The 23,053-nt window shown below is 37.6% G+C and overlaps 1 protein-coding gene across 1 annotated transcript in view; it reads left to right on the top strand.

The window, feature by feature from the left end:
- Positions 1-14,812, top strand: part of NIBAN3 (niban apoptosis regulator 3) — a 32,941-nt gene extending 18,129 nt beyond the window's left edge. Inside the window, exons 13-14 of the mRNA XM_012541935.3 lie at positions 3,595-3,706; positions 13,856-14,812. Of these exons, the coding sequence (XP_012397389.1) occupies positions 3,595-3,706; positions 13,856-14,394 (651 nt within the window). The 3' untranslated portion in view covers positions 14,395-14,812. The remainder of the gene's footprint in view (positions 1-3,594; positions 3,707-13,855) is intronic.
- The last annotated feature ends 8,241 nt before the right edge of the window (positions 14,813-23,053 follow it).

The following is a 23,053-nucleotide window of genomic DNA, read 5'->3' as shown; positions in this document are numbered from 1 at the left end:
TTATCTCCATTTTGCAGAAGAGCATACTGAGGCTTGGGAAAATAAGTAACTTGCTAATAAGTATTTTATACTTAGCAAATTTAAGGACTCAAATCTAGATTTTCTAACTCTAGAACCAAGACTTTTCCCACAATACTATTGTATTGCCTCCTTAGATGTCTTAAATTAATGTAGTTCTGAAGTCTATACTAGAAAAGATCCTTGAGGCAGAGGATGGAGATTTTCTTGTTGGGATGATGAAATCCACTCGTCCCCAATCTCTCCCTCTCTATTTGCTCCCAACTGTAATCTCACCAACATGCTATCTCTCCCATTTTAAGGACATTGTCCTTTTACTGAAACTTGATACAGTTTCTAAGATATTGGGAGGGGGGTTGGTGGATGAGAAGAGAGTATCTGGTCTATGCAGAAACAAAATATGGGCCATCATATGTGCAGAGTACTAACAAGGCCAGTTTGTCAGGAACAAAAGAAGGAAATAAGCATTAAGTTCCTACTTTGTGCCAATCACTGTGCTGAGTGTTTAAAAAATACTATTTCATTTGATCCTCACAACAACCATAGGAAAAAGGTACTATTATTATCCCTATTTCACAGATGGGAACCTGAGACAGATAGAGGTAAAGTTACTTGCCCATTGTCACACAATGAGTGTCTGAGGCTGGATTTGAACTCAGTTCTTCCTGCCTCCACTATTTAATTACTTAGCAGCCTCCCTAAGGGAGGAGAATAATATATATATTAAGACAGGTTGGAGCCAGAGTATGAAGTGCTTTTTAATGTCAATCAAAAGAATTTGTATTTGATTCTATAGGCATTAGGGAGTCCTTGGACCTTACTGGTTTAGGATGGGACATGATTAGACCTGCCCTTCAGGAAACTATTTTGGCAGTAGTATAGAGAATTTTTGGAGGCAGAGGAGGAACTGGAGGCAGTGAAGTCAATTAAGAGATTATTGAAATGGTTCAGGCCAGAAATGATGAAGGATTGAACTAAGATGGTAGTCCTGGAAGTGGAATAAACAGAACAGATGTGACATATTGAGGAGTTGATAAGACTTAGGAACTCACTGAATATGTGGAAAGAAAAAAAGGGGGACAACAGAGAGGGGAAAAGAGAGACAGACACAGCCACAGTCATAGAAGCAAAGACAGACACAGAGAGACAGAGATAGCCAGAGACAGAAACAGAAAGAGACAGAGAGACAGATAGAGACAGATATATAGAGAGATGAGACAGAGAGACAAGAGACAGAGAGAGAGAGATAGAAATGGGGGGGGGGGAAGGAAAGAGAAAGAGAGGGAGGAAGGGGAGAGGGACAGAGTAAGCATTTTGGGAAATGGGATCCCTGAATATTAGTGGGCATGACATAGCTAAAAAGACTGAGAAGAGACAATCAGACAGTTAGGAAGAGAATCAAAAAAAGCAGGTTCATGAAATCCAGAGAGGAGAGAGATTTTAGGAGGAATAAAGTGCTCAACAACAGCAGGGATTGGAGAGCAGTTGAAAAGGATGAGGATGGAGAAAGCCTTTGGATTTGGCAGTCGAGCTCATTGGCAACTTTGGAAGGAGATATTTCTGCATAGTGATGAGGATGGAAACCAGATTACAAGGGATTGAGTAGTAATTGAGAGGAGATGAAGAGGAGGTAGGCAGCATGGATAATGTTTCCTAGGAATTAGTCTGTTAAAAGAAAGAGAAATAAAGATTCTAGCTCAGTGGTCCTCAAACTTTTGTTCTCAATATCTTTATCCTATTAAAAACGATTGAGGATCTGTCCAAAGAGTTTTTGTTTATGTGATTTATAGTTATAGATATTGATCACATTAAAAATAAAAACTAATTATAAATTTGTAGAATCTCTGAAAGGATTTCAGAGATTCCCAGGATGCTCTGGACCAGACTTTGAGAACCACTGTGTCTAGTTCAAGGAAATGACAGGATAAGTGAGGGTGTATTCTGGATGGAGGAAACTTGGGATTGTTTGCAAATGGCAGGGAAAGGGCCAGGCTATCTCTAAGCCCATGCAGTCCTTACTGTTTCCCAACTTCCTGCTGGTATCTCTCCCAGAATGTTGCCACTGTTCCTCAATTTCAACATGTCCCAAAATGAATTTAGTATCATCCTGTCCCAAATCTGCTTCTCCCCCAACTATTGCTGGCATTCAGTTAGCCAGGCTTATGGCCTTGAAATTATCTTTGGGCACATTGTAACTTTTACATCTTAGGCATTTAATGAATATTTGTTGAATTGAATCCATGTAAAATAGAGGCTGGGACAAATTTAATATAACTATGAAAAGAGTAACAATGGAAAAGATAAGTAATACAATCTGTGTGATATAGATCAAGAAGACTCATCTTCAAGCTCCAGCTCTGGTTTTCCTAGCTAAGTCACTTTGGACAAATCACAGTTTCTGATGAAGAAATCCATAAAAGTGAGATAATTAATATCTACCTTCTAGAGCTAGGATGAGTCAAAAACTTTGTAAAGTATATACACATTTAAGTAATTTCCCCCTAGTTTTTCCTCTAGATGAATCAATTCTATGAAATGTTTTCCCTAAAGTTTAATAGTATTTTGTATTCAGTAGGTGTTTAATAGATGCTTATTGAGTTGAACTGAATCAGATTGAAACATACCAGTCCTCTTCTCAAGAAACTTCAGGGGCTCCCTCTTTTCCTTGGTTAAGTACAAACTACTCAGTTTGACATTGATTATTTTATATTACTTCTCTATACATCCTCTAATTTAGCCTAGATGGTCTCTTTGTTTCCAGAATACAGCATTCAGTTTCCTTTCTCTGCGTTTTCACCTGGGATGTGTCCTGTACTTGGAATGGGGTCTTTTCTGACCTTTGCTTCTCAGAATTTTTAACTTTTTTCAAGACTCAACACATGTGCCAGCTTCAGCAAGAAGTCTTTTCAACATCCCTAGTTATTAACACCCTCTCCTCCTTCAATTACCGTATGTAATGATCCATTATATATTGTTCCCTCCAGTAGAATCTAGAAAATCTTGCTCTTGAAGGCAAGAGTTTTTCATTTGACTTTAGCTCCTCCTACCACACAAGTAGGAGCTTAATAAATGTTTGTTGGATTAGAATTGTTCCATCATAAGAAGAGAGAAGGAGATCAGTAAGCAGAGGAACTGAATTTCCCTTAACACAATTTCATCTCCTTATCTCCAATTTTATATTCACCAAGGAAATTTAAAGATAGAGGGATCTATCTCCAGAATTAAAGGGAGTTTATAGGGCCTCCACTTGGCTGTCCTGCTGGTGTTCTAGGATACAGGTATCTGCTAAGTTTCAAAGGCAGGCTGTGTCACTCAGTGTGGTTTGCTTTGTAAGTCCATTTCTTGGGAGTGGGTAGCATGAATTAGTCTAAGAAGACCCAGTTACCCTCTTGCCCTTGGTAAGATGGTCCAGAACTCAAGAGATAAGGAACTAAGCAACCAGACCTATGAGTAGAGTTTATCACTCTGAGGTCCAGATTTATATAGTGTAAGCCCAGGACTGGCCCCTGGAAATGTTGGCCAAGGAAGTTTGTAGAGGCACCTGCCCTGACTTTTCTCTCCACATCTTGGTTCTAGGAGTTGCATAAGTATGAGAAAGATGTGTTTGCAGACTATAGTCACATCATCACCATTGAAAATATTTATGAAGATGTAGTCCTGAGTTTCCTGAACCAGAAGGTGAACAGAGGTGAGTAAGGTATACTCCAAGAATATAAGGTATCTCCTCCTTAAGTAAGAGACCCCACTATCCCTTCCTCCTCCATGGGTATGAGATGATTCAGGAATGGCTTTATTTTTAATTTTTTTCTTTTTTACATAGTATTTTATTTTTCCAAATACATGTAAAGATAGTTTTCAATATACATTTTTTGTAAAACTTTGTGTTCTCTTACCTCCTCCCCCCAAGACAGTAGCTAATCTGAAATAGGTTAAAGATGTACAATCCTTTTAAACATATTTCCATATTTGTCATGTTGTACAAGAAAAATCAGGCCAAAAGGGAAAAAAGCCCACCAAAAAAAAATAAATAAATAAAAAGGTGAAAATACTATGCTTTGATCTACATTCAGCATCCATAGTTCTCTCTTTGGGTGTTATTGCCACTTTCCAAACTAAACTTTCCAAAAACAGTGTCCAAACTACTGGAATTACCTTGAATCACCACATTGTTGAGAAGAACAGGGATGGTTTTGGAAGGAAATAGAGCCGTCTTCAGAACTAGTTACAGAGATTACTGGCAAACCTGGGAAGAACCTCTAAGGACACGCCATACAAAGTCAACGCTCAGTTATCCATGGGGCAGATGATCCCAGTTCTGAGTGCTACCATTCAATGAAGATTTTTTTGTACTCAGTTCCAAGATCAGGAAACTTGGGAGATGATGATCGTTAGTATTTCCCTACACCTCCTCAAAAGGAAATCAGAGGGAATGATGTTTGGAGACGGAGGGCAATCGATCGACAATTCTTAGAACTAGAATTAGAAAGGGATGGGGAGTGGTGGATCTGGTAGGAACCAGTCCCAGGGTAGGGAGCTGGAGTTCCTATTGATTATGTCTTCTATTTAAGGGAGACTGATTAGGTCTTTGATTCTAGGGAAACTGAGGACTTGACACCAAGAGTAATAATCATAGCTAAGCATTTATATAGTGTGTGCCAGTTACAGTGCTAAGTCCTTTAGACTTATTAATCTCATGTGATTCTCACAATAGCCTCAGGAGTTAGGTGCTATTATCATTTTACTAATGAGAAAATATAGACCAACAGGGTTAAGTAATTTTTCCAGCCAGTAAGTTTGGACCCTGTCTTCTTGATTTTAGACCCACTGTGCTATGTACTGTGCCACATAGCTGCCTGGTACAACATTAATTCTTATTTTTCTAAGACAGAAGAGACTTTGGCACTATAGATTTTGACAAATAGGAAGTCCATTTATTATTAGTCTGTATGAATCAGCTTCACCAATAGAGGGTCAAGGAACAGTCAGTGTTAATGGGAGTATTTTGAAAGAATTTAAGCAAACACTTAAAAGTTTGCCTTGGGAGTATACCTGTGTTTGGGAACTTGGTAACTGTGGCAGTGTAATATTAACTCTTTGCTACATTGAAAAAGGGAATGGGTTTGTAAAGAGTATAATGAGATACTTAATGACACAAGAACTCCCAAAGTAATGCTTGGGGCTCAGTCAGAAATTGTGGGTCCTTATGGGATGCCAGTCTTTTTAAAATTAAAAACCAACTTAAATAGCATTTTATTTTTCCAATTACATGTAAAGATAGCTTTCAACCTTCATTTCTGTAATATTTTGAGTTCCAAATTTTCTTTTCTGCTTTCCCTTTCTTCTCTACCTTCTTCAAGACAACAAGCAATCTGATATAGGTTATATATGTACAATCATTTTATACGTAATTCCATATTAGTTATGTTGTGAAAGAAAAATTAGGACAAAAGGGAAAAAGCACAAGAAAGAAAAGACAAACAAAAAAAGAGGTGAAAATAATATAAGCTTCAATCTGCATTCAGTCTCCATAGTTTTCTTTCTGGATGCAGATGGCATTTTCCATCCCAAGTCTATTGGAATTGTCTTGTATTGATGTATTGATGAAAATAACTAAGTCTACCATAACTGATCATCACATAATCTTGCTGTTACTGTGTACACTGTTCTCCTGGTTCTACTCACTTCATACAGAACCAATTCATGTAAGTCTTTCCAGACTTTTTCTGAAATCTTCTTTTTCAACATTCGTTCATTATCATTAAAATAACAATATTCCATTACATTCCCATACTATAACTTATTCAGCCATTCCCGAGTTGGTGATCATCCACTCAATTTTTAATTCCTTGCCACCACAAAAAGAGCTGCTATAAACGTTTTTGCATATGTGGGTCCTTTTTCCCTCTTTTATGATCTCTTTGGGATACAGACCCAGTAATAACACTGCTGCATCAAAGGGTACACACAGTTCTATATCCCTTTGGGCATAATTTCAAATTGCTCTCAGAAATGGACAGCCTTCACTTTTGATGTGGTTGGTGCCTCTGATTATTTAGCTCATCGTGCTTTCTCTGTGACTGAATAAAGAACTGTAAAAGTGAAACCTTAGGGAGGTAGTAGAGACTCCAACTGGACAAGGACGGACTAGCAAGAGACCTAAGTTTCCCAAAATATGGCTATACCATACTTGTTAGTGTTAGTCTGCCCCAAGTAGGAAGCTTAGTCTTTTGGTCTGGTGATAGAGGCAACAATCAGCAGGATGGGGTAAGGGACCACCATAGCAGAAAGGAAGCCCTGGGCTTTAGTAAGTCTAGTCTCCTGGTTACAGATGAAGGAGGTAGTGGGACAAGATGACTGATCATTTGTGATCATGAAGATGGTCAGTCTCATATAGCAGAAAATCACCAAGGTAAAAGTTAAATAAATACCATTCATCATGAGAGAAATCTTGTCATACTGGGAGGATGGTAAAAGCACATAACCAGAGAGGAGGGAAGAAATCCTCCAGGCAAGGAATCAGCCAACCCTTATTGAACACTAGTTATCATGCTAACTCCTGGGGAAAGACAGGGAGTGTGGGATGAGTTTGTGAATAGCTGGAGAGGCAGGGAAGGGAGAATCCTAACAGAAGGATGAAAAATTCTCTGCAGTAGAGAACAATTAAAGACTGAGTTGTTTGGCACTTAATCTAGGAGTTTAGAAAAGGCAAAAATTATCAGGAGTTGGGATACTTAAGGAGGGCTTCATAGAAGAGGTAAGGTAAGGCCTACAAGGAAGAGGAAGGCTTTGTTATTGTTCAGACTTTTTTTTCCAGTCAGTCCGACTCTTTGTGACCACATTTTGGAGTTTTTTTGTTTTTGTTTTTGGCAAAAATACAACAGTGCTTTGCCATTTCCCTCTCTAACTCATTTTACAGAAGATGAACCAGAGGCAAAAAGGGTTAAGTAATCTACTCAGAATCATACAGCTAATGAGTGGCTGCATATGAACTCAGGTCTTCCTGACTCCAAGTCCAGTGCTGTATCCACTGCACCACCTGCTGCCCAAGTAAGACTTAGCTAGGTGCATGAGAAGGGGAAGGATACTTCAGGTCAATTAGTTGACTAAGCACTCACTATGTATCAGGTATTGTCCTAGGCACAAGGATGGGGATACAAAGAAGGAAACATTCCACACCTTCAAAGATTTTGTGTTCTACTGGTGCATAACCCTGAATCAAAGGCAAAAATGAACCTGGTTTGTGCTAGAGGATGGAGAAGACAAAATGTCCTAAGAGTACATGTTAGGGAATTGGAAGGGTTTTGGACCAGTGCCAGATTTCTAGAGATTTACATTCTCTCTTATCATTAAAAAAGTGTATTGATATCTTGTTTTTATATTACCTCCATCTCTAAAAAATCCTTTGTCTTTATTCCATTCCTTGTAAAAGAATAAAAAAGAAAAAGAAGCCATTGAAATGAATCAACACATTAAACGTCAATAAGTTTATTTAGTATTCCATATCTATCATCTTCTACATCTCCAGAGTTAAGCTTGGTCTTTTTAGTTTCACAACTTTTAGTTTGTGATTTGTTTATTTGTTTTTAATGTTTTTCTTTGCATTTACATTGATGTCATTGGGTATAGTTTTCAGGGAAGATCCTATAGGCCAAGTAGAGGGATGGAATACTTAAAGTGGTTGACAATGGTGAACTCTCCATAGGTTTTTGGACTAGGGAATGAGAAGTTTTAAAAGCTGGACTTCAGGAAAGTTAGTAAAGGTGATTCAGAGGCAGGAGAAAATTCTGTTAATGCAATAGTCTGAGCTTCAAGGGGCAGAAGTATCATGATGGCATTGAAAACAGAAGGCATAGAGACTGAGAACCAGAAGAGTGCTCCCCCATTCTACCCTCACGTCCACCCTCCAAAGAGTGTATCAGTTAAGAGTTGAAGAATGTTCAGAATAGAGAAGCAGCAGGATTTACCACTTGAAAACCCTTATCTCTGGGGAAAAATGTGGAAGAAGTAGCATTTTCCAATTTGAAGGAAAAGGCCAAGGGGCAGAGACACATTAAGTATAGATAAGAGCATAAAGGATTTTTCTGAGGAGTATGTGGACAAGATGTTCTGCTTGCTGGCACAAAGTCTAGGCAAGAACAATGAGTTTACATAAGTGAGAAAGTCCTCTTGGTCCTAAGGACAGTAAAACCCTTTGTTAATCTGTTAAAACCGTGAAATGAGTGGTCATGGGACTCTTTGTCCTCATAGATTTTGAAAAAAGAAAATTAGACAAGAAAGTAAATGAATGAATGAACAAGTGAATGAACAGATGAAAGAAAAAAGCATTTATACTGCACTTATAATGTGACAGACACTACTAAGATGAGGCTATGAGTACAAAAGCAAGATAGTCTCTTCCTTCAAGAAACATATTATAAAAGGGAGAGGCAACACATTAAGGGTGTGATGGCTAGGGAAAAGTATTTTGATCTGGAGAGTTACCTGAATAATGAGAGGTCAGTTGACTCTTGTCTTTTCTAGAAGCAATGGTAGAGTTAATTTGATGTAAAAGTGGAACAGGACAGAAGAAAGATTATGTAAGGCAGTTTGTTGGAAACTGACCTTTGTGAAAGAGCATAGTTAGATCTGGTACCAGCTACATCTAGTGGTCACCACTCACCAATCATACCAGGAAGGTCAAAGGCAATATTGACAGCTTCCTTAGGTTGGACAATGATAAACCCCTTCCAAATGACAGCATTCAATGTGCCCCCTAATTCTTTTCAGAGGTACATTACTGCATTGATGGTAAAGTTGTGATTTGGTACAATCTTTTTTTTTTTTTTTTTTTAAACAACTCGGAATTATTTAAAATAGGGGACTAAAATGTCCATATCCTTTGACCCAGGGATTACATTGCTAAACAAATATCTCAAGGAGGTCACTACCAAAAGAAAGGTTCCATGTACATCAAAATATTTATAGCAGTCCTTTTTATAGTAGCAAACAATTATAAATTACCAAGCAAAATAGATGCTCCTTGATTGCATAATGGTTAAATAAATTGTTGTTTACATGGTTCTAATTGACTATCACTGCCTGTAAGAAACAAGGAATATGGTGAATATAAAGAAGAATGGAAAGACTTACATGAACTGATGCAAAATGAAATGAGCAGAGCCAGGAAAACAATACACAATGATTACCACTAAGTAAGTGGAAAGTACCACGGTCATAAAACAATTAAAGATGAATACCGTGAAATTATTAAGAACAATGGGTGAATTGTAAAGTAAGGAAGATTTAGACTTGATATGAGGAAATATTTCCTAAAAATTAGATCTCTTTAAAAGTGGAATAGACTGCCTCAAGAGATAACAGGTTCCACCTCTTTATTTGGGAGCCAAATGATCCTTTCAGGTGTTGCAGATAAAATGTGAGGATAGAATGATGTTGAAGTTCCTATCCTAGGATCCTGAGATTCTAGAAAGGAGGACTTGCCGAAGATCACACAGCTAGTTGCAGAGCTAGAATTGAACCAGGTCTCCTGACTCACAGTCCAAAGTTTTTTCTCCTTTCATTTCACTATGGGAAGCTGGTGGTACAGCATAGAGTGCTGGACCTAAAATCTGGAAGATTTGAGTTCAAATCTGCCCTCAGATATTTACTATTTGCCTCAATTTTCTTAACTATAAAATAGGGTTAATAAGAGCATTTGCCACTCAGAATTGTTGTGAGGATCAAATGAGATAATATTTATAAGAAGCACTTAGTATAACGCCTGGCACAGAGTACCCACTATAAAAGTGTTTCTTCCTTTTCTCTCTTTCCTCTCCCCACTACATTTGATATTTCTAAATGTTATTATGGCTAGTTGAATCTTTGTGAGGAAGAGGAAAATTTGGCTGAGTTGTCAAAATAAACAAATCAACAAAAAGTGATTCCAAATCTAAGAAGACTGGCACATATTTGTGAATTACAGAATGATGGAGACAGGGACTGGAGTTAAAAGTTAAGTTTTTAAGTTAAGTTTAAGTTAAGACTCTCCCTCTTGTCCACTCCCTCAACTGTTATTGAAAGGTTGAGTTCCTATAAAGATGACTGCTATTGTGAAATTCCTAGAGGTAAACATTCCTAAAACTAGTTCATTAGCCCCTACATGTTTCTTTTCCATGAACAATCATCCAAAAGACATATTTTGCTCAAAGGAAAGATATTCACTAAGATGGAAAGGTAAATTATAGAATTATAGAACATTCTCCCCAGAAATCTGAGATACACTGAGATACACGTAAAACATAGTGTCATTGGTAAAAGTTGCTATTTAGTATAATAGTAATGATATACATAGGTAGGGACTACATATTGCCAAAATTATTCACTTCTCTAGTGAATTGTTAATTTTTCAAATTATGAAATGAACTGGCTCTTTGGATACTCACTGGGGAAGATCATGATTGGCAGCAAGGAATGGGGTGGCAATCATGCTTTAATAACCACAAAGGGTGTGAAAAAGTACTGAGACAATATTGAGAACACAGAAAATACTGAGACAAATGGCAAAAAGTGGGGAGGAATACAGATGAAGATGGTGGTATGAGAAAAGGAAATGGGATGGAGAAGTTGATGAAGCAGCAAGGGTTAGAGGATAGGATGGGGAGAGGCAAAGAATATCTCTCCTGTAACCATGAATTAGAGTTGGGAGCACTAGGTACCATGAATCCTTAGAAGTTAGAAGGAGTTCAGGGGCAGGAATTCAAGGTCTCATTTTAATGGATTTTTTTAGGAGGAACAGACCAACTTCTACTATGTCCCCTTGGGGTTAGTTCATTAACATATCTAAATTATATCAAAATTATCAGTAAAAATTCAAAGTCAACATGTTAAAATTAATCTCCCCCTTTTGATGTTCTGCCAATCTGGAGTTGTGGAGATTGAATTTTGTACAGAATTTACATATCTTAGAACTAGAAACCTTGACAGCAATATCTACAAGGCCTTCCCTGACTCAGTACATATTACCAGAATGGGAATTTGGGTTAATATATAATACAATTTGTAAATTATGCTCCTTTGATCTTTGGGACAATTTGTACATGACTTCCAAGGTCCCCTTTGCAATCTCATTTCCTGATACTACTTCTTTATACTGGCTACTTAATATACTTGAGTATATTAAGTCTCCCCTTCTAATCAGGGGAGGAGGTAGTCAGAGAAATCAGAACAAGATACAGTTTTAGCACATCTGGTACCATAGGCTCTCAAAGATCTTTCTCCCCCTAGGGGAATCCTCACAAAAAGCTCCTTGTTGGATGGGAACCTCATTTGGGCTCTATATTCTGCTCTTCTCTTCAGTTTAATTCAATTATCAGAAGTAGTTCTTTTTTTGAATCCCTAGCTGCTTCTCTTTTTTACTATAAGAGGTCTCATTCCCTGAAGCTACTTCTAGATTTGAGTAAGTGACTTTTTTGTGCAGAGTCCATCTATTTTTCCTCATCTGCACCTTTTATTCTCTGTAGCCAATTCTGCAAATATTGGATGGTATTTCGCTCCCAGGACAAGTAGTCCTAATAGTCTTTTCTCAATCCTTACTCTCCTTTGCCTCTCTGCAGCTTTTTACTCTATCATCACTGTCTCCTTGATCCTCTCTTCTCTCTAGTTTTTTTGGGATACTCCTCTCTCCTGGTTCTTCTAGCTGTTTGACCATTCACTCATTCTCTTTCTCTTTTGCCTGAATCTCCTCTAGATTATACATTCTAATACTAAGTGTCCTGTAGGGATTTGTCCTGTTCTCTTCTCTATATTGCTTCACTTGGTGATCTCATCAGCTCCCATGGATTTTAATTGCCATCTTTATGCTGATGACTCTCAAATCAATTAGTCTTACTCATAACTCTCTAATAACCTTCCATCTTATCTTAAACTCACAGTAATCAAAACGGAAATCATTCTCTTTCTTCCTAAACCCTCCCCCATCAACCTTCTTTGTCATTGTAGAGGGAAAGACCATTTTCCCCTCTACAGGGGAAGTCCCTGTAGTGGGACAGTCCCACAAGCTTATAATTGAAAAGTTATCCTGGACTCCTCACTACCTCTCTTCCCTTTACCCCATATCTAATCTGTTGCCAAGATCTGTCGTTTTACCTTTGCACTATTTCTCCTTCTCTCCTCTGACACTGCCATTACTGGTCCAGCCCTTCATTATACATACCTGGACTATTGCAAAAGCCTACTGGTGGGTCTGCCTGCCTCAAGTCTCTCCCCACTCCAATCCATGCTCCATTTAGCCACCAGATCAATTTACCTAAAGTACAGATCAAACCATATCACCACCCTACTCAAGAAACTCCAGTGGCTCCCCGTTGCCTCCAGGATCAAATACAAAATGCTCTATTTGGTATTCAAAGCCCTTCATAACCTACATTTCCAGCCTTTCTTACATCTAAATTCCTAACATGTTCTCTTCAATTTAGTGATCCTGGCCTCCTGGCTGTTCCGTGAACAAGAAACTCCATCTTTCCACTCTTGGCTGATTCCCATGCCTGAAATGCTGTTTCTCTTCCACTGTACCTACAGACCTCCACCAACTTCATTTAAGTCCCAATTTAAATCTCCTCTTTACTAGAAGCCATCCATAATCCTTCTTAATTCTGAAGACTTACCTCTGTTAATTATTTCCTATTTATCCTGTATATAGATTGCTTTGCATATATGTGTTTGCATGGTGTCTCTCCCATTAGATTGTAAGCTCTTTAAGGGCAGGGATTGTCTTTTGCCTTTTTTTGTATTCCCAGTGCTTAGCAGGGTATCTGTCATGTAATAAATGTTTATTGACTGATTGATGGGACAGGAGAAAAATGACTTCCTCTCCCTCCTTCAAATGAGTAGCTCAAATTTCCTCCAACTCTCTCCTCATCTTTCTTCAAATGCCAATGGTCTTTAAAGGTTAGCTATTTAAAGTTTTCAAGGATATGGCCAGTTTTTTGGCCATTTTTTTTTGTCTGTTCATTTATCCAAGGGCCAACCACAATTTAGTGACATCAGGGGGAGGTATTCACTCTTCCCAAAAGCATGGGTACATGCCATTATCTATCATTATATTTTGATTCTACATCAAATGTCCCTCACTTTACAAAAGTGAAAAACTCAAGTGACTCTCATCTCCCTAAAAGCACAGACACTTCTGGTGAGACAGATAATTTCCCTAAGCTGACTTTGGTCTCTTGGAGACCAGTTTCCAGTACCACCATTGCTCACTTTGAGCAAGGCACTTTTCTGTGAGCCTTGGATTCTTTGGTTATCAAGTAGGAATAAGTAATAATAGTTAACATTTTTAAGGTTTGTGCATTTTAGCATTTGCTGTTTCATTTGATCCAGAAAATACGGAAACTGAGGTTTAGAAAGCTATGTGACTTGCCCAGGATTATACAGCTGATATAATCCAATCCTACCTCATATATATATATATGAGGTAGGATTTGAATTCAGGTCTTCCTGATTCTGATGGATAGTGCTCTGTCCTCTGTACCACATAGCTGTCTGTAAAACACCAACATTTGCTTTATTTATCTCGAATGGTGGTTGTTCAAATGAAATACTTATGAATTTCTTTATAGCTTCAAAGCTGGCATAGGTTCATGTATTTTTGTTATGCAGAGACTGGCAATTTATGAGCCTGAAATCTGCTTTGAAGTGAACAGTAGACAAGAGGAAATGTAAATAACAAGAATTGAAGAAAACAACTTTAGGGACTGAAGAGGTATTCAGAAGGGAAGGAGCATATGAAGAAATGCTAAACTAATTTTATTCTTTTTCTTTTTTCTTTTTTTCTTTCTTTTTCCTTTTATTCTTTTTCAAGGAATAGATACAGCAGCTGAACTAAGGGCCTTCCATCCTGGGAAGAAGGAGGTGACTGCAGAGACATGTGCTCCTGCTGCACTTTCCATGTGGAATTTAGAAACCATTCATTCTTCTCTGCAGTGGGACCTAGACACCTGCCAAGATCTCCAAAATTCCCATTGTGAAGGAAGTCAGGAAGAAATTGGGAGAAGTAGTAGGGAAACCTGCTCTATTCAGTGGCCACCTGAATTGCTGGACAAGGACCCAGATGAGACTGAAAGGAGCAATCTTTTGGAAGGGTTGACTATAGCCATGGACATGGACATTTTCCAGACAGATCTATTAGAAATGGATATGAAAGAGAAGAGTAACATCACTGAGTGGAGCCAGCCCACAGAGTTTTTGAAATCCCAATGCCCAGGCAGTGAGGCAGGTGACGTACAAACACAGCTGATGGTGGATGGCATATACTCCAATATTGCTGTAAAGACTCTACATGGAGAAATAAGGAAAGGAAAGGCAGTGATCATGGAAACACTTGAAGGGGAAATATTATGAAAAAGGGCCACATTATCCATCCTGGAGGAAAGGCATCCAGCCTTCTGTTGATGACAATTAGGAGACATCTATCTACTCTGAAAACCAAAATTCAGGGCAGCCTCTCCTAAGCTCAGGGACAAAAACAAAAATAATTTCATGGGATTCTACTTCTCTATACAAGAAGGGAAAATGTCAAGGTCAAATAATGATAAAGGCTTTGGAATAATAAACACATTGATACAAGTTAAATAATTTAGTATTTCATAGCATAAATCTCATTGGGGTCATGCTCTCAGGATTTCACAGAATTTTAGAAGAATGAAGGAAATAAGAAAAAAAATTAAACACATACATATGCCAAGTATTATGATCAGCACTTTAAAGGTATTATCTTATTTGGTCTTCACAATAACCCTATAAAGTAGGTGCTATAATTATCCCCATTTTTTGCCAGTGGTTTACCATTTCCTTTTACAGCCCATTTTACAGATGAGGAAACTGAGGTAAATGGCTTATCCAGGTTCACACAGCTACTAAGTGTCTAAGACAAGATTTGAACTCAGGTTCTAATAAACACTTAGATCTAGTGTTTTATCCACTGTGCCAACTAGCTACTTCTGAGAGGCAACTGGGAAAGAAATTGCTTCTGATCCATATTTAAAAAAGAATCTTTTCTACTATATTCCAACAAATGGTTATACAACTTCCAACTGAAGATTTCTTAGGAAGGAGAATACTCCATGTCCTAGATTTTGGCCAGTCCTAATTGTTTAGAAGTCCTTCCCTATATTGAGCTGAAATTTGTCTATGGGCAGTTAAGTGGCCCAATTGATAGACCTGGGGTTAGGAAGATTCATCTTTCTGAATTCAAATCTGACCTCAGATATTAATTAGCTATGTGACCCTGGGCAAGTCACTTAACTCTATTTGCCTCAATTTCCTCATCTATAAAATGGGCTGTAGCTTTGCCAAAAAACAAAAACAAAAAACCCAAGTGGGGCCACAGAGAGTCTAAGGTCAACAAAAATCTGCCTCATTATAATTACCATTACTGCTTCTGGTTCAACTCTCTAGAGTCAAAAAGAACAAATCTTACCCTTTTCTACCTAACATCTCTTTAGATGCATGAAGATAGTGATCATGACTCACTTCCAAGCTCAAGATTCTTGGTGCTTTCAACCGACCCTTCCATGGAACGGACATTAGTTCCTTTGCTTTCCTGGTTGCTCTCCTCTGGACGTGGTACTCTGTCAGTACTTTGCCTAAAATATAGTGTCTAGAATAGAATACAATTCTCCAGATGTGACCTGATCAGGACAGATGAATGAACTATCTATCTCCTCAGCCTTCTCCTGAAAGTTACCCTACCCCCCAATCCTGGACATTATACTTCATCAAGATTACCACCTAATAGCATTTTAGGATTTTTTGTTTGTTTTTGGCTGCCAGGTCACTGTTGACTAATAGAGCTTAAGGTTTACTGCCCCATTCTGTATGCTTATCTTTTCCCCCCTTTTTTTTTTTTTTTTTTTTTTTTTGCAAATATGGAGACTATCAAGGAGATTTCCACTCTTCAGATTTATTCTAGGCAATCCTTCCCACAACAAAAATGGGCTTTTTGATTATATTAGTCCGTTATGCCAGTATATAACCCAAAACCTAGGGTCTACTTGCAGGTACCAGACCCTTCACTTGCCAACATTTAGTCACATCTGGGATAGACAGTCTTGATGGTCATTAGTCCTTCTCTGTGTAGAGAACAGATTGGCCTCCTTGGCAGATTTCTTGACTGCTGTCTTAGATCACCATTAAAGATACCATCATTCACTTTTCTGTTCTTTCCCAGTGAGGGGATTGGATGTGACTTCCATTTAAATATTCCTCAGTCACATTTCCCTCTTTTGAAGTACAAATTAATTGTTTTCTTTCCCATTTCCCTTTCCTTGGGTCAGTAATTTTCCATTCCTAGTTCAATGAATCCCACCATATACAAGGCATTACCTGTCATGGTATTATTTTCAGTTTTGAGGTCATTCTTAATTAAATTTTTTGAGTTCCAAATTAATTGTTTTATGCCACCATTAAAGCTTTGCCACCAGGTGACAAGAAAGGTGGCAGACATTTCCTAATGGAGATGGAACCATCTGGCCATCACAGGAAGATATAAATGGAACCTGCAGAGATGGCATAAGTGAAATTCAGAGACAGATTCTCAATAATAATGAAGGTAACTCCTTACATTAAAAAAAAATTGCACTAGATATTTTAAATACCAGGCCCTTATTGGATATGTCTAATATAAGACAATACAAGGTATCCCAAAAGTTTTAGTACAGTTTTAAGTTTTAATAGCTCAAACTATTAAACTGTTAAATAATCTTTAATAGCTTAAAACTGCATTAAGACTTTTGGAGTATCCTGTATAGGCAACCAACAAAAACATATAACAAAAAGCCAATCCTCAAGAGATAAGTGGTCAAAGGATATGAGCAAATTCTCTAAAGAATTGCAAACTATTATCAATCATATGAAAGAATGTTCCAATCACTAATAATAAGAGAAATGCAAACCATCCTAACTCTAAGGTTTAACTTCACATTCTACAAATTAGCAGTGTTGGGAACAATGCTGAAAAAGCTATAGAAAGAAAGCTAGGCAAAGTACTGATCTTTTGAAGGTATGAACTGATACAACTTTTCTGGAAGATAATTTGCAATTATGCTAAAACAGTGACTAACATGTCCATATTTTGGCCCTTTTCGTATACCACAAAAAGGTCAATGACAAAAAAGACATCTTGTACACCAAAATATTTTGAACAACACTTTAGAGGAGCAAAGAACTAGGGGGCTAAGTAGATAATCTATGAAATGGCTAAACCAGTTTGAATATATGTCTGTAATAGAATATTACCAAGCTTGTTGTAAGAGACAAATATGATGAATACAGGGAAGCACAGGAGGATTGAGTAGATGCAAAATGAAATAAGCAAAGTCAAGAAAAGAGCATATATAATGACTAAAATGAAAAATGGAAATAAAACAAAACTGAAGGCCATGAAAGTAAAATAACTAAGCCTCGCCACCCAAAAGAGATATGAGAAAGTACTTCCCTATCTTCTTTTTTTCAAGAAGTAGGGGAACTGTGGCTATAAAGCAATGTATATTATGCCAGAATTTCTCAATGTTTTGGTTTTTGTTGGACACTTTTTTTTTCTTTATTCTTTGTTACTGAAGATGTCTAATTATCTTCAGTGGGTAGAGAGGGATACATTAGAGAATGTAGATTATATATATAGCAAAATGTATTTTAAAAGTATTATAAATTAAAATTGTGCAAATAAGAAATATCATGTAGAACAAGTTTTAAAGATGATGTTAACATAGATTTTATTCACAAACCCATAGAAGTATATTTTGTCCATAATCTCCATTTGCCATTCTTATTCCCTGATACAAAGTACTGGCATTAATGTGTCATCAGCCTAAAGGACAGTCTTGGGTGCTGAATGCCTGGCATTTGTTTCTAAGGTCCTTTCAAATCTTAAGAGTCTGTGATTCCATGCAATTCTTTCTTAGCAGAAAGAACAAGAGTGTGACTAATCCAAACAACATTCTGGTAAGCTTCCTCCCTCGTTCCAAACTCCAGAAGATTTACCTTCCTGAGCCCTCTGCGGGTTAAATGTTTGATATTAGAATTTGTATTTCCTGGGTAGAGTCCAACTGAATAGGAGAAGGAGGTGGTATGGGAAAGTTGGGAGGAAACAAGGAGAAACCAACTTGGCTCAGTTATCAGCAACTGTAGAGACAAAGTATGCAATCATCTTGGAAAGAGAATCAATTGTAGACTTTGTATCTGTTTAAAAAATGTTATTATTCAGGGCAAAGGAACTGAAACAAATGTAGACATTCACATCTATATGTCCTGAATGTACATACAGTTTTGAGTTAAATTAAGGCTGGCCACCATTACCCTGATATTACTACTTATATACTCCACCCTGATATACTCATTCTCTTATACTTGGATTATTGAAATGGTTTGCCAGTGAATCTTTATGTATTACACTTCTCTTTATCCAATTTGAGCCTCCATTCAGCCACCAAAGTGATTTTCCTAAAGTGCAGATCTAACTATGTCAACTGCCCTACTTAATAAGCTAATGACTCCCCCTTTCCAGGTTCAAAAACAAAGTGCTCTATTTAGCATTCGATCCCTTCATAACCTATTCCCACCCTAACTTTTCCAGACTTCTTATACTTACCTTCCTGCCTCATATTCCTTGATCCAGTGGCACTGATCTCCTGATTGTACCTTGAAAAAGACACTCTCGCTGCTTCTATCTCCCTCTCTGCCCCAGGCATTTTCTCTGTCAGTCCCGCATGCCTGGAATGCTCGCTAAAAATCCCACTTTTCTAAAAAAAGCTTTCCCCAATCCATTTTAATTTTAGTGCCTTCTCTCTGTTAATTCTTTTCTATTTATCCTGATTGTTATAGTTGTTCACATTTACTTGTTGTCTCCCCATTAAATTGTAAATTTCTTGAGAACAGGGACTGACTTTTGCCTCTTTTTGTATCCTCAGTGCTTAGTGCAGAAACTGGCACATAGTGGCAGTGATACTTAATAAATGTTTGACTAATTTTAGTATATTAGCTAAAACAAAAACTAAAGTTGGGGATGAAGTAGGAAATGATAAAGTTCATGAACTTCATTTCCTAAAGCAATTTCTGAAAACCTAGGAAAAAACTGATTCTGAATGACTCTTATAACAGTCTAAAGAGCTAAATACTTGAGGAACCCTAAGCTTCTCTGTTCTTGTCTGCTCTAACATGGAATAATTTTCCTGATCTGAACTTGGAGGCCTTCATCTCAGCAGCTTGATCCCAATTTATAGGCCTCAGAATCCTTTCCCTTTGACTGCTGCTGGCTATAAAAGATAAACATTTGCTCTTTTTTTCTGACCACTTTATTCAGTCTCAAGTCAGGAACCCTGCCTGCTTTTTTTTCAGCTCTTTTCCAAAGTAATTCTCATGAGAGGGAGCGCCTTCTTTGTCTTCCCTTCTTGGGAAAGCCCCAAGTGAACTTCCCCAGTCACATCTGGCCTTTTCTGCTTTTCCAATTTCTTGGTCTCCTCCAGTAGTCCCTCTTCTCTCATTTTTCTAAGATTGGCAACCAACTGCCTTGGGCTGCTAGATTCCTCAGAAACTCAATGTACTATGTGGCTGTTATCTGCATTAGACACAGAGCTTAAAGTCACAACAACCCTCGTACTAGGAGAACAATGATCCATCATTTGGTTTCATCCCACTCAGAAATGTAGTTTAACCACATTTTTTTCTTGGAGTGAAGGACCTTGTCACTGCAGTGATCCCCCTGGGTTGTTTGTCACAATCTTGATTTTAAGAAAAGAAAGTGATTTTTTTTCTGGGTTTCTCTGTTGAATGATTTGTTTACATGTTATATGCATTGAGCAGGCAGCATACAGTTTTGGGACATTATCATTATTTTTGCTTATTTTATTTCATACTACTTTATGTTGTTGAAACATTTTTAGTCATTAAAAAAATCGGATTAAGCATTTAAAACTAGCATGTATGAGTACTTTTCTAAGGATCCTAAAGACAAATTAAAATTTAAAAGGAATTATAGAATCATAAAAAAATTAGAATTGTCAAAAGTCTCTTCTTACGATGAGGAAACAGATTGAAATAGTTTAAGAGACTTTCCAAGTCACTTAAACCTCTCCAATACTTTCACTATGTCTATTCAATTTACAATGTCATAACCTGGGCTTCAGAAACCAGTCTTCATTCTAGTGTAAAGTAAGTTTTTCCTTAAATTTTTATGAAAATAGATTCTAAAATTTTCCTTGACAAGCTTATAATATGTGAAAATTATGTATATACATATTTATTAAGTATAGCAAGTACCTATCCAATTCATTATATTTTGAAAAACACTTGAAAAACAAAATAGTTTTATTTAAACTACTGGGTAATAAAAATATCCAACATTTATCTTTTGCTTTAAAGTTGCAAAGCACATTACAAATGTCTCATTTTATCCTAACAACAATCCTGGGATATAGGTCCTATTATTATCTCCATTTTAAAGATAAGAAAATGGGACAGGCTAACTAGGCTGTGGTCATTTAGCTAAAAAGCACCTGAAGTCCAATTTGAACTCATCCTTCCTGAATGCAGGTCCTGCATGTTACCTACTGCACCACCAACCTAAGTGTATCATTTACCAAGAGATAACCAGCTGAGGCCTCAGGGTACAATTTCCCAAAGAATAATGACCTGAGGGACAGATATGTTTGTGGAGTTAATTCTGGGAGAAGATTGAATTAATTAGTATCCTTTCCCCGTCAGAATCCAATCAAGTCTGTTAGGAAACCCTTTTGAGGACTTCATGCTAGAGTCATTTCAGGCACCAGTTTGTGAAGTATTTTAGGAGAAGGGAAATCAGGTGGGTCAGATACTAGTTGTTCAGCCTGGACCTGGTGACCTCTCTAAATTTTGAGGAAATTCTAATGAAGGTTCAACATGGAAGGCCCTAGGGTCACTGGCTTTGAATCAGTGGCTCCCCAGAATGCAGTCTTTCCCCTGGTAAAAGCCTAAGAAACACTGGTTATACAAAAGATAATCAGGGATAGCTAGCAAATAACATTTATCTAAGTAAGTGGTGAAACAGAAATTAGTGTCGTTTACATAGATTAGGGAAGATAATAGATTACACAAGAGCAATACCAGGAATGAGACAAAATCTCAGTTCAGCCAAGGAAACAATGATCTCATCAGAAAAGTCTATTAGCAGTTTCTGGGGGTGTAAGTGCTGGAAATCAAGGTACATGTTGGGGAGGGCTGACTTGGCCCTCACGTCTGTGACTACCCAGTGCTCCTACTAGCCAGTCCAAAATTTGCCTTCTCTCATGTAGCTCTGAATCAATCAAGAATCTTATCTTTCTATATATATAATAAGGCTGTCATTCTGGGAATTGCCCTGATCACTTGGAGTACCAGCAAACAAATTATTAAATGCGACTCCATGCAAGTTTCCATGGTAGATATTCAAAATATAAAGACAAAAAGTCTCTGGTTCTCAAGATTGTGAAAAGCTTTAGATGATATGCTGAGAAGATAGTACTTTATCTTAAGAGGAATAAGGATCCCTATATGATTTTTTAAGGAAGTAACACAGCCAGGTCTATGGCTTATGAAGATTATTATGATAGTATGTGAGAGGGGAGAGATTGGAGACAGACAAATCAATTAGGGAGCCATTATAATAGGACATGGAGAAATAATGAACTAGAGTGATGGACAGTGGAGAGAGATGGATGCAAGAGATGCTATGAGGTAAAATAGGAGTTGGCAACTGATTGGAGAGGGAGTATAAAGGAGAGGAAGCATCTAGGATGATTACAAGGTTTTTAAATTTAGTGACTAGAAGAATTATGATATAGGTTTATTAGGGGGAAGAAAATGAATTCTGTTTTGGACATGGTGACCTTGAGATATTAATGGGACATCCAGGTGGAGATGTCTGATGAATGTTTGGCAAAATGAAACTAGAATTCAGCAGATTAAAGCTGTATTTATAGATGTGAGAGTTATCTGCAGATAGATGATAATTAAACCCATGGGAGCTGGTGAAATTAAAGAAAAGAAACTTGAGAGAGGAGAAAAAAGACGTACGACAAAACTCTGCACTATTCATAGTTGGGGGAACTTACTGATTTTCCAGAGTCTGAGAGGGAGTGGTTTTTAGACAACAGAAGCTGAAAAAAGAAGTATCTTGAAAATTCTGGGGAGGATTGTTTGAGAAGACTAAAAGCTGTAGAGATGTCAAGGAGGATAAAACCCATCCAACTTGGTGGGTTAGAGCTCACTGATGACTTTGGAAAGAATCATTTCAGTTGAGTGATAGAGTTAGAAGTCAGGTGGCAAGGGGCTAAGAGTCCTTTACAGTAAGCTAGTGTTAGAGAGAAGGTTTTTTTCTAGGACTTTGAAAGAAGGAGAAAAGAAATAATTTGACAGTATGTCAGGATAAAGGAAGTTGTTGTTTTTTTGTTTTTTTAAGACTGAGGGAGTCCTGGCCATGTGTGTAGGAAACAGTATAGAACCTAGTAGCTGAGCAGAGACTGAAAATAAAAGAGAAGATTCATGAGCAAAGGAGGAAGCTTTTTTTTTTGCCAGAGGAGAAAAAAGGGAAGGGGATCAAGAGCACACATACAGGGGTTGGCTTTGGCAAGGAGGAAGACACAGTTAGCATGGTTAAGTAACTCCCTCCAGTGGCATAAAGCAGGATGTAGTAGAAGCAAAGAAATATTGTGGAGATAACCCAAGATTAGAGGTGCTTGTATGGGTAGGAACAGGTAAAGGGAACAAGGGGCAGTGTGAGATTCTACTGGTCAGCTATAGGGTCAAGACTATGTTTGTAAAGTCTATTTCTCTCAATAGTTTTAGGAGAAGTACAATAGAGGGAGAGACAGAGAGACAGAAAACTATGATCAGAGAGAAACTTCAGTTTCAGAATCATGGAGGTAGCATAGCAATGAAATCCAAGGTATGACTATTCTTGTGGGTTATTGATATGGAGTAAAGACAACATGTCTTTTTTGGTTTTGAAGATTTTGAAGTTGATGTATTGAGGAGTTAGGATATTTGAGAA

This window comes from Sarcophilus harrisii, chromosome 1 (assembly GCF_902635505.1).
Source record: "Sarcophilus harrisii chromosome 1, mSarHar1.11, whole genome shotgun sequence".
NCBI classification, from domain to species: Eukaryota; Metazoa; Chordata; class Mammalia; order Dasyuromorphia; family Dasyuridae; genus Sarcophilus; species Sarcophilus harrisii.
The sequence above is the reverse complement of the archived record's forward strand: the minus strand, read 5'-3'. Positions and strand labels throughout refer to the sequence as shown.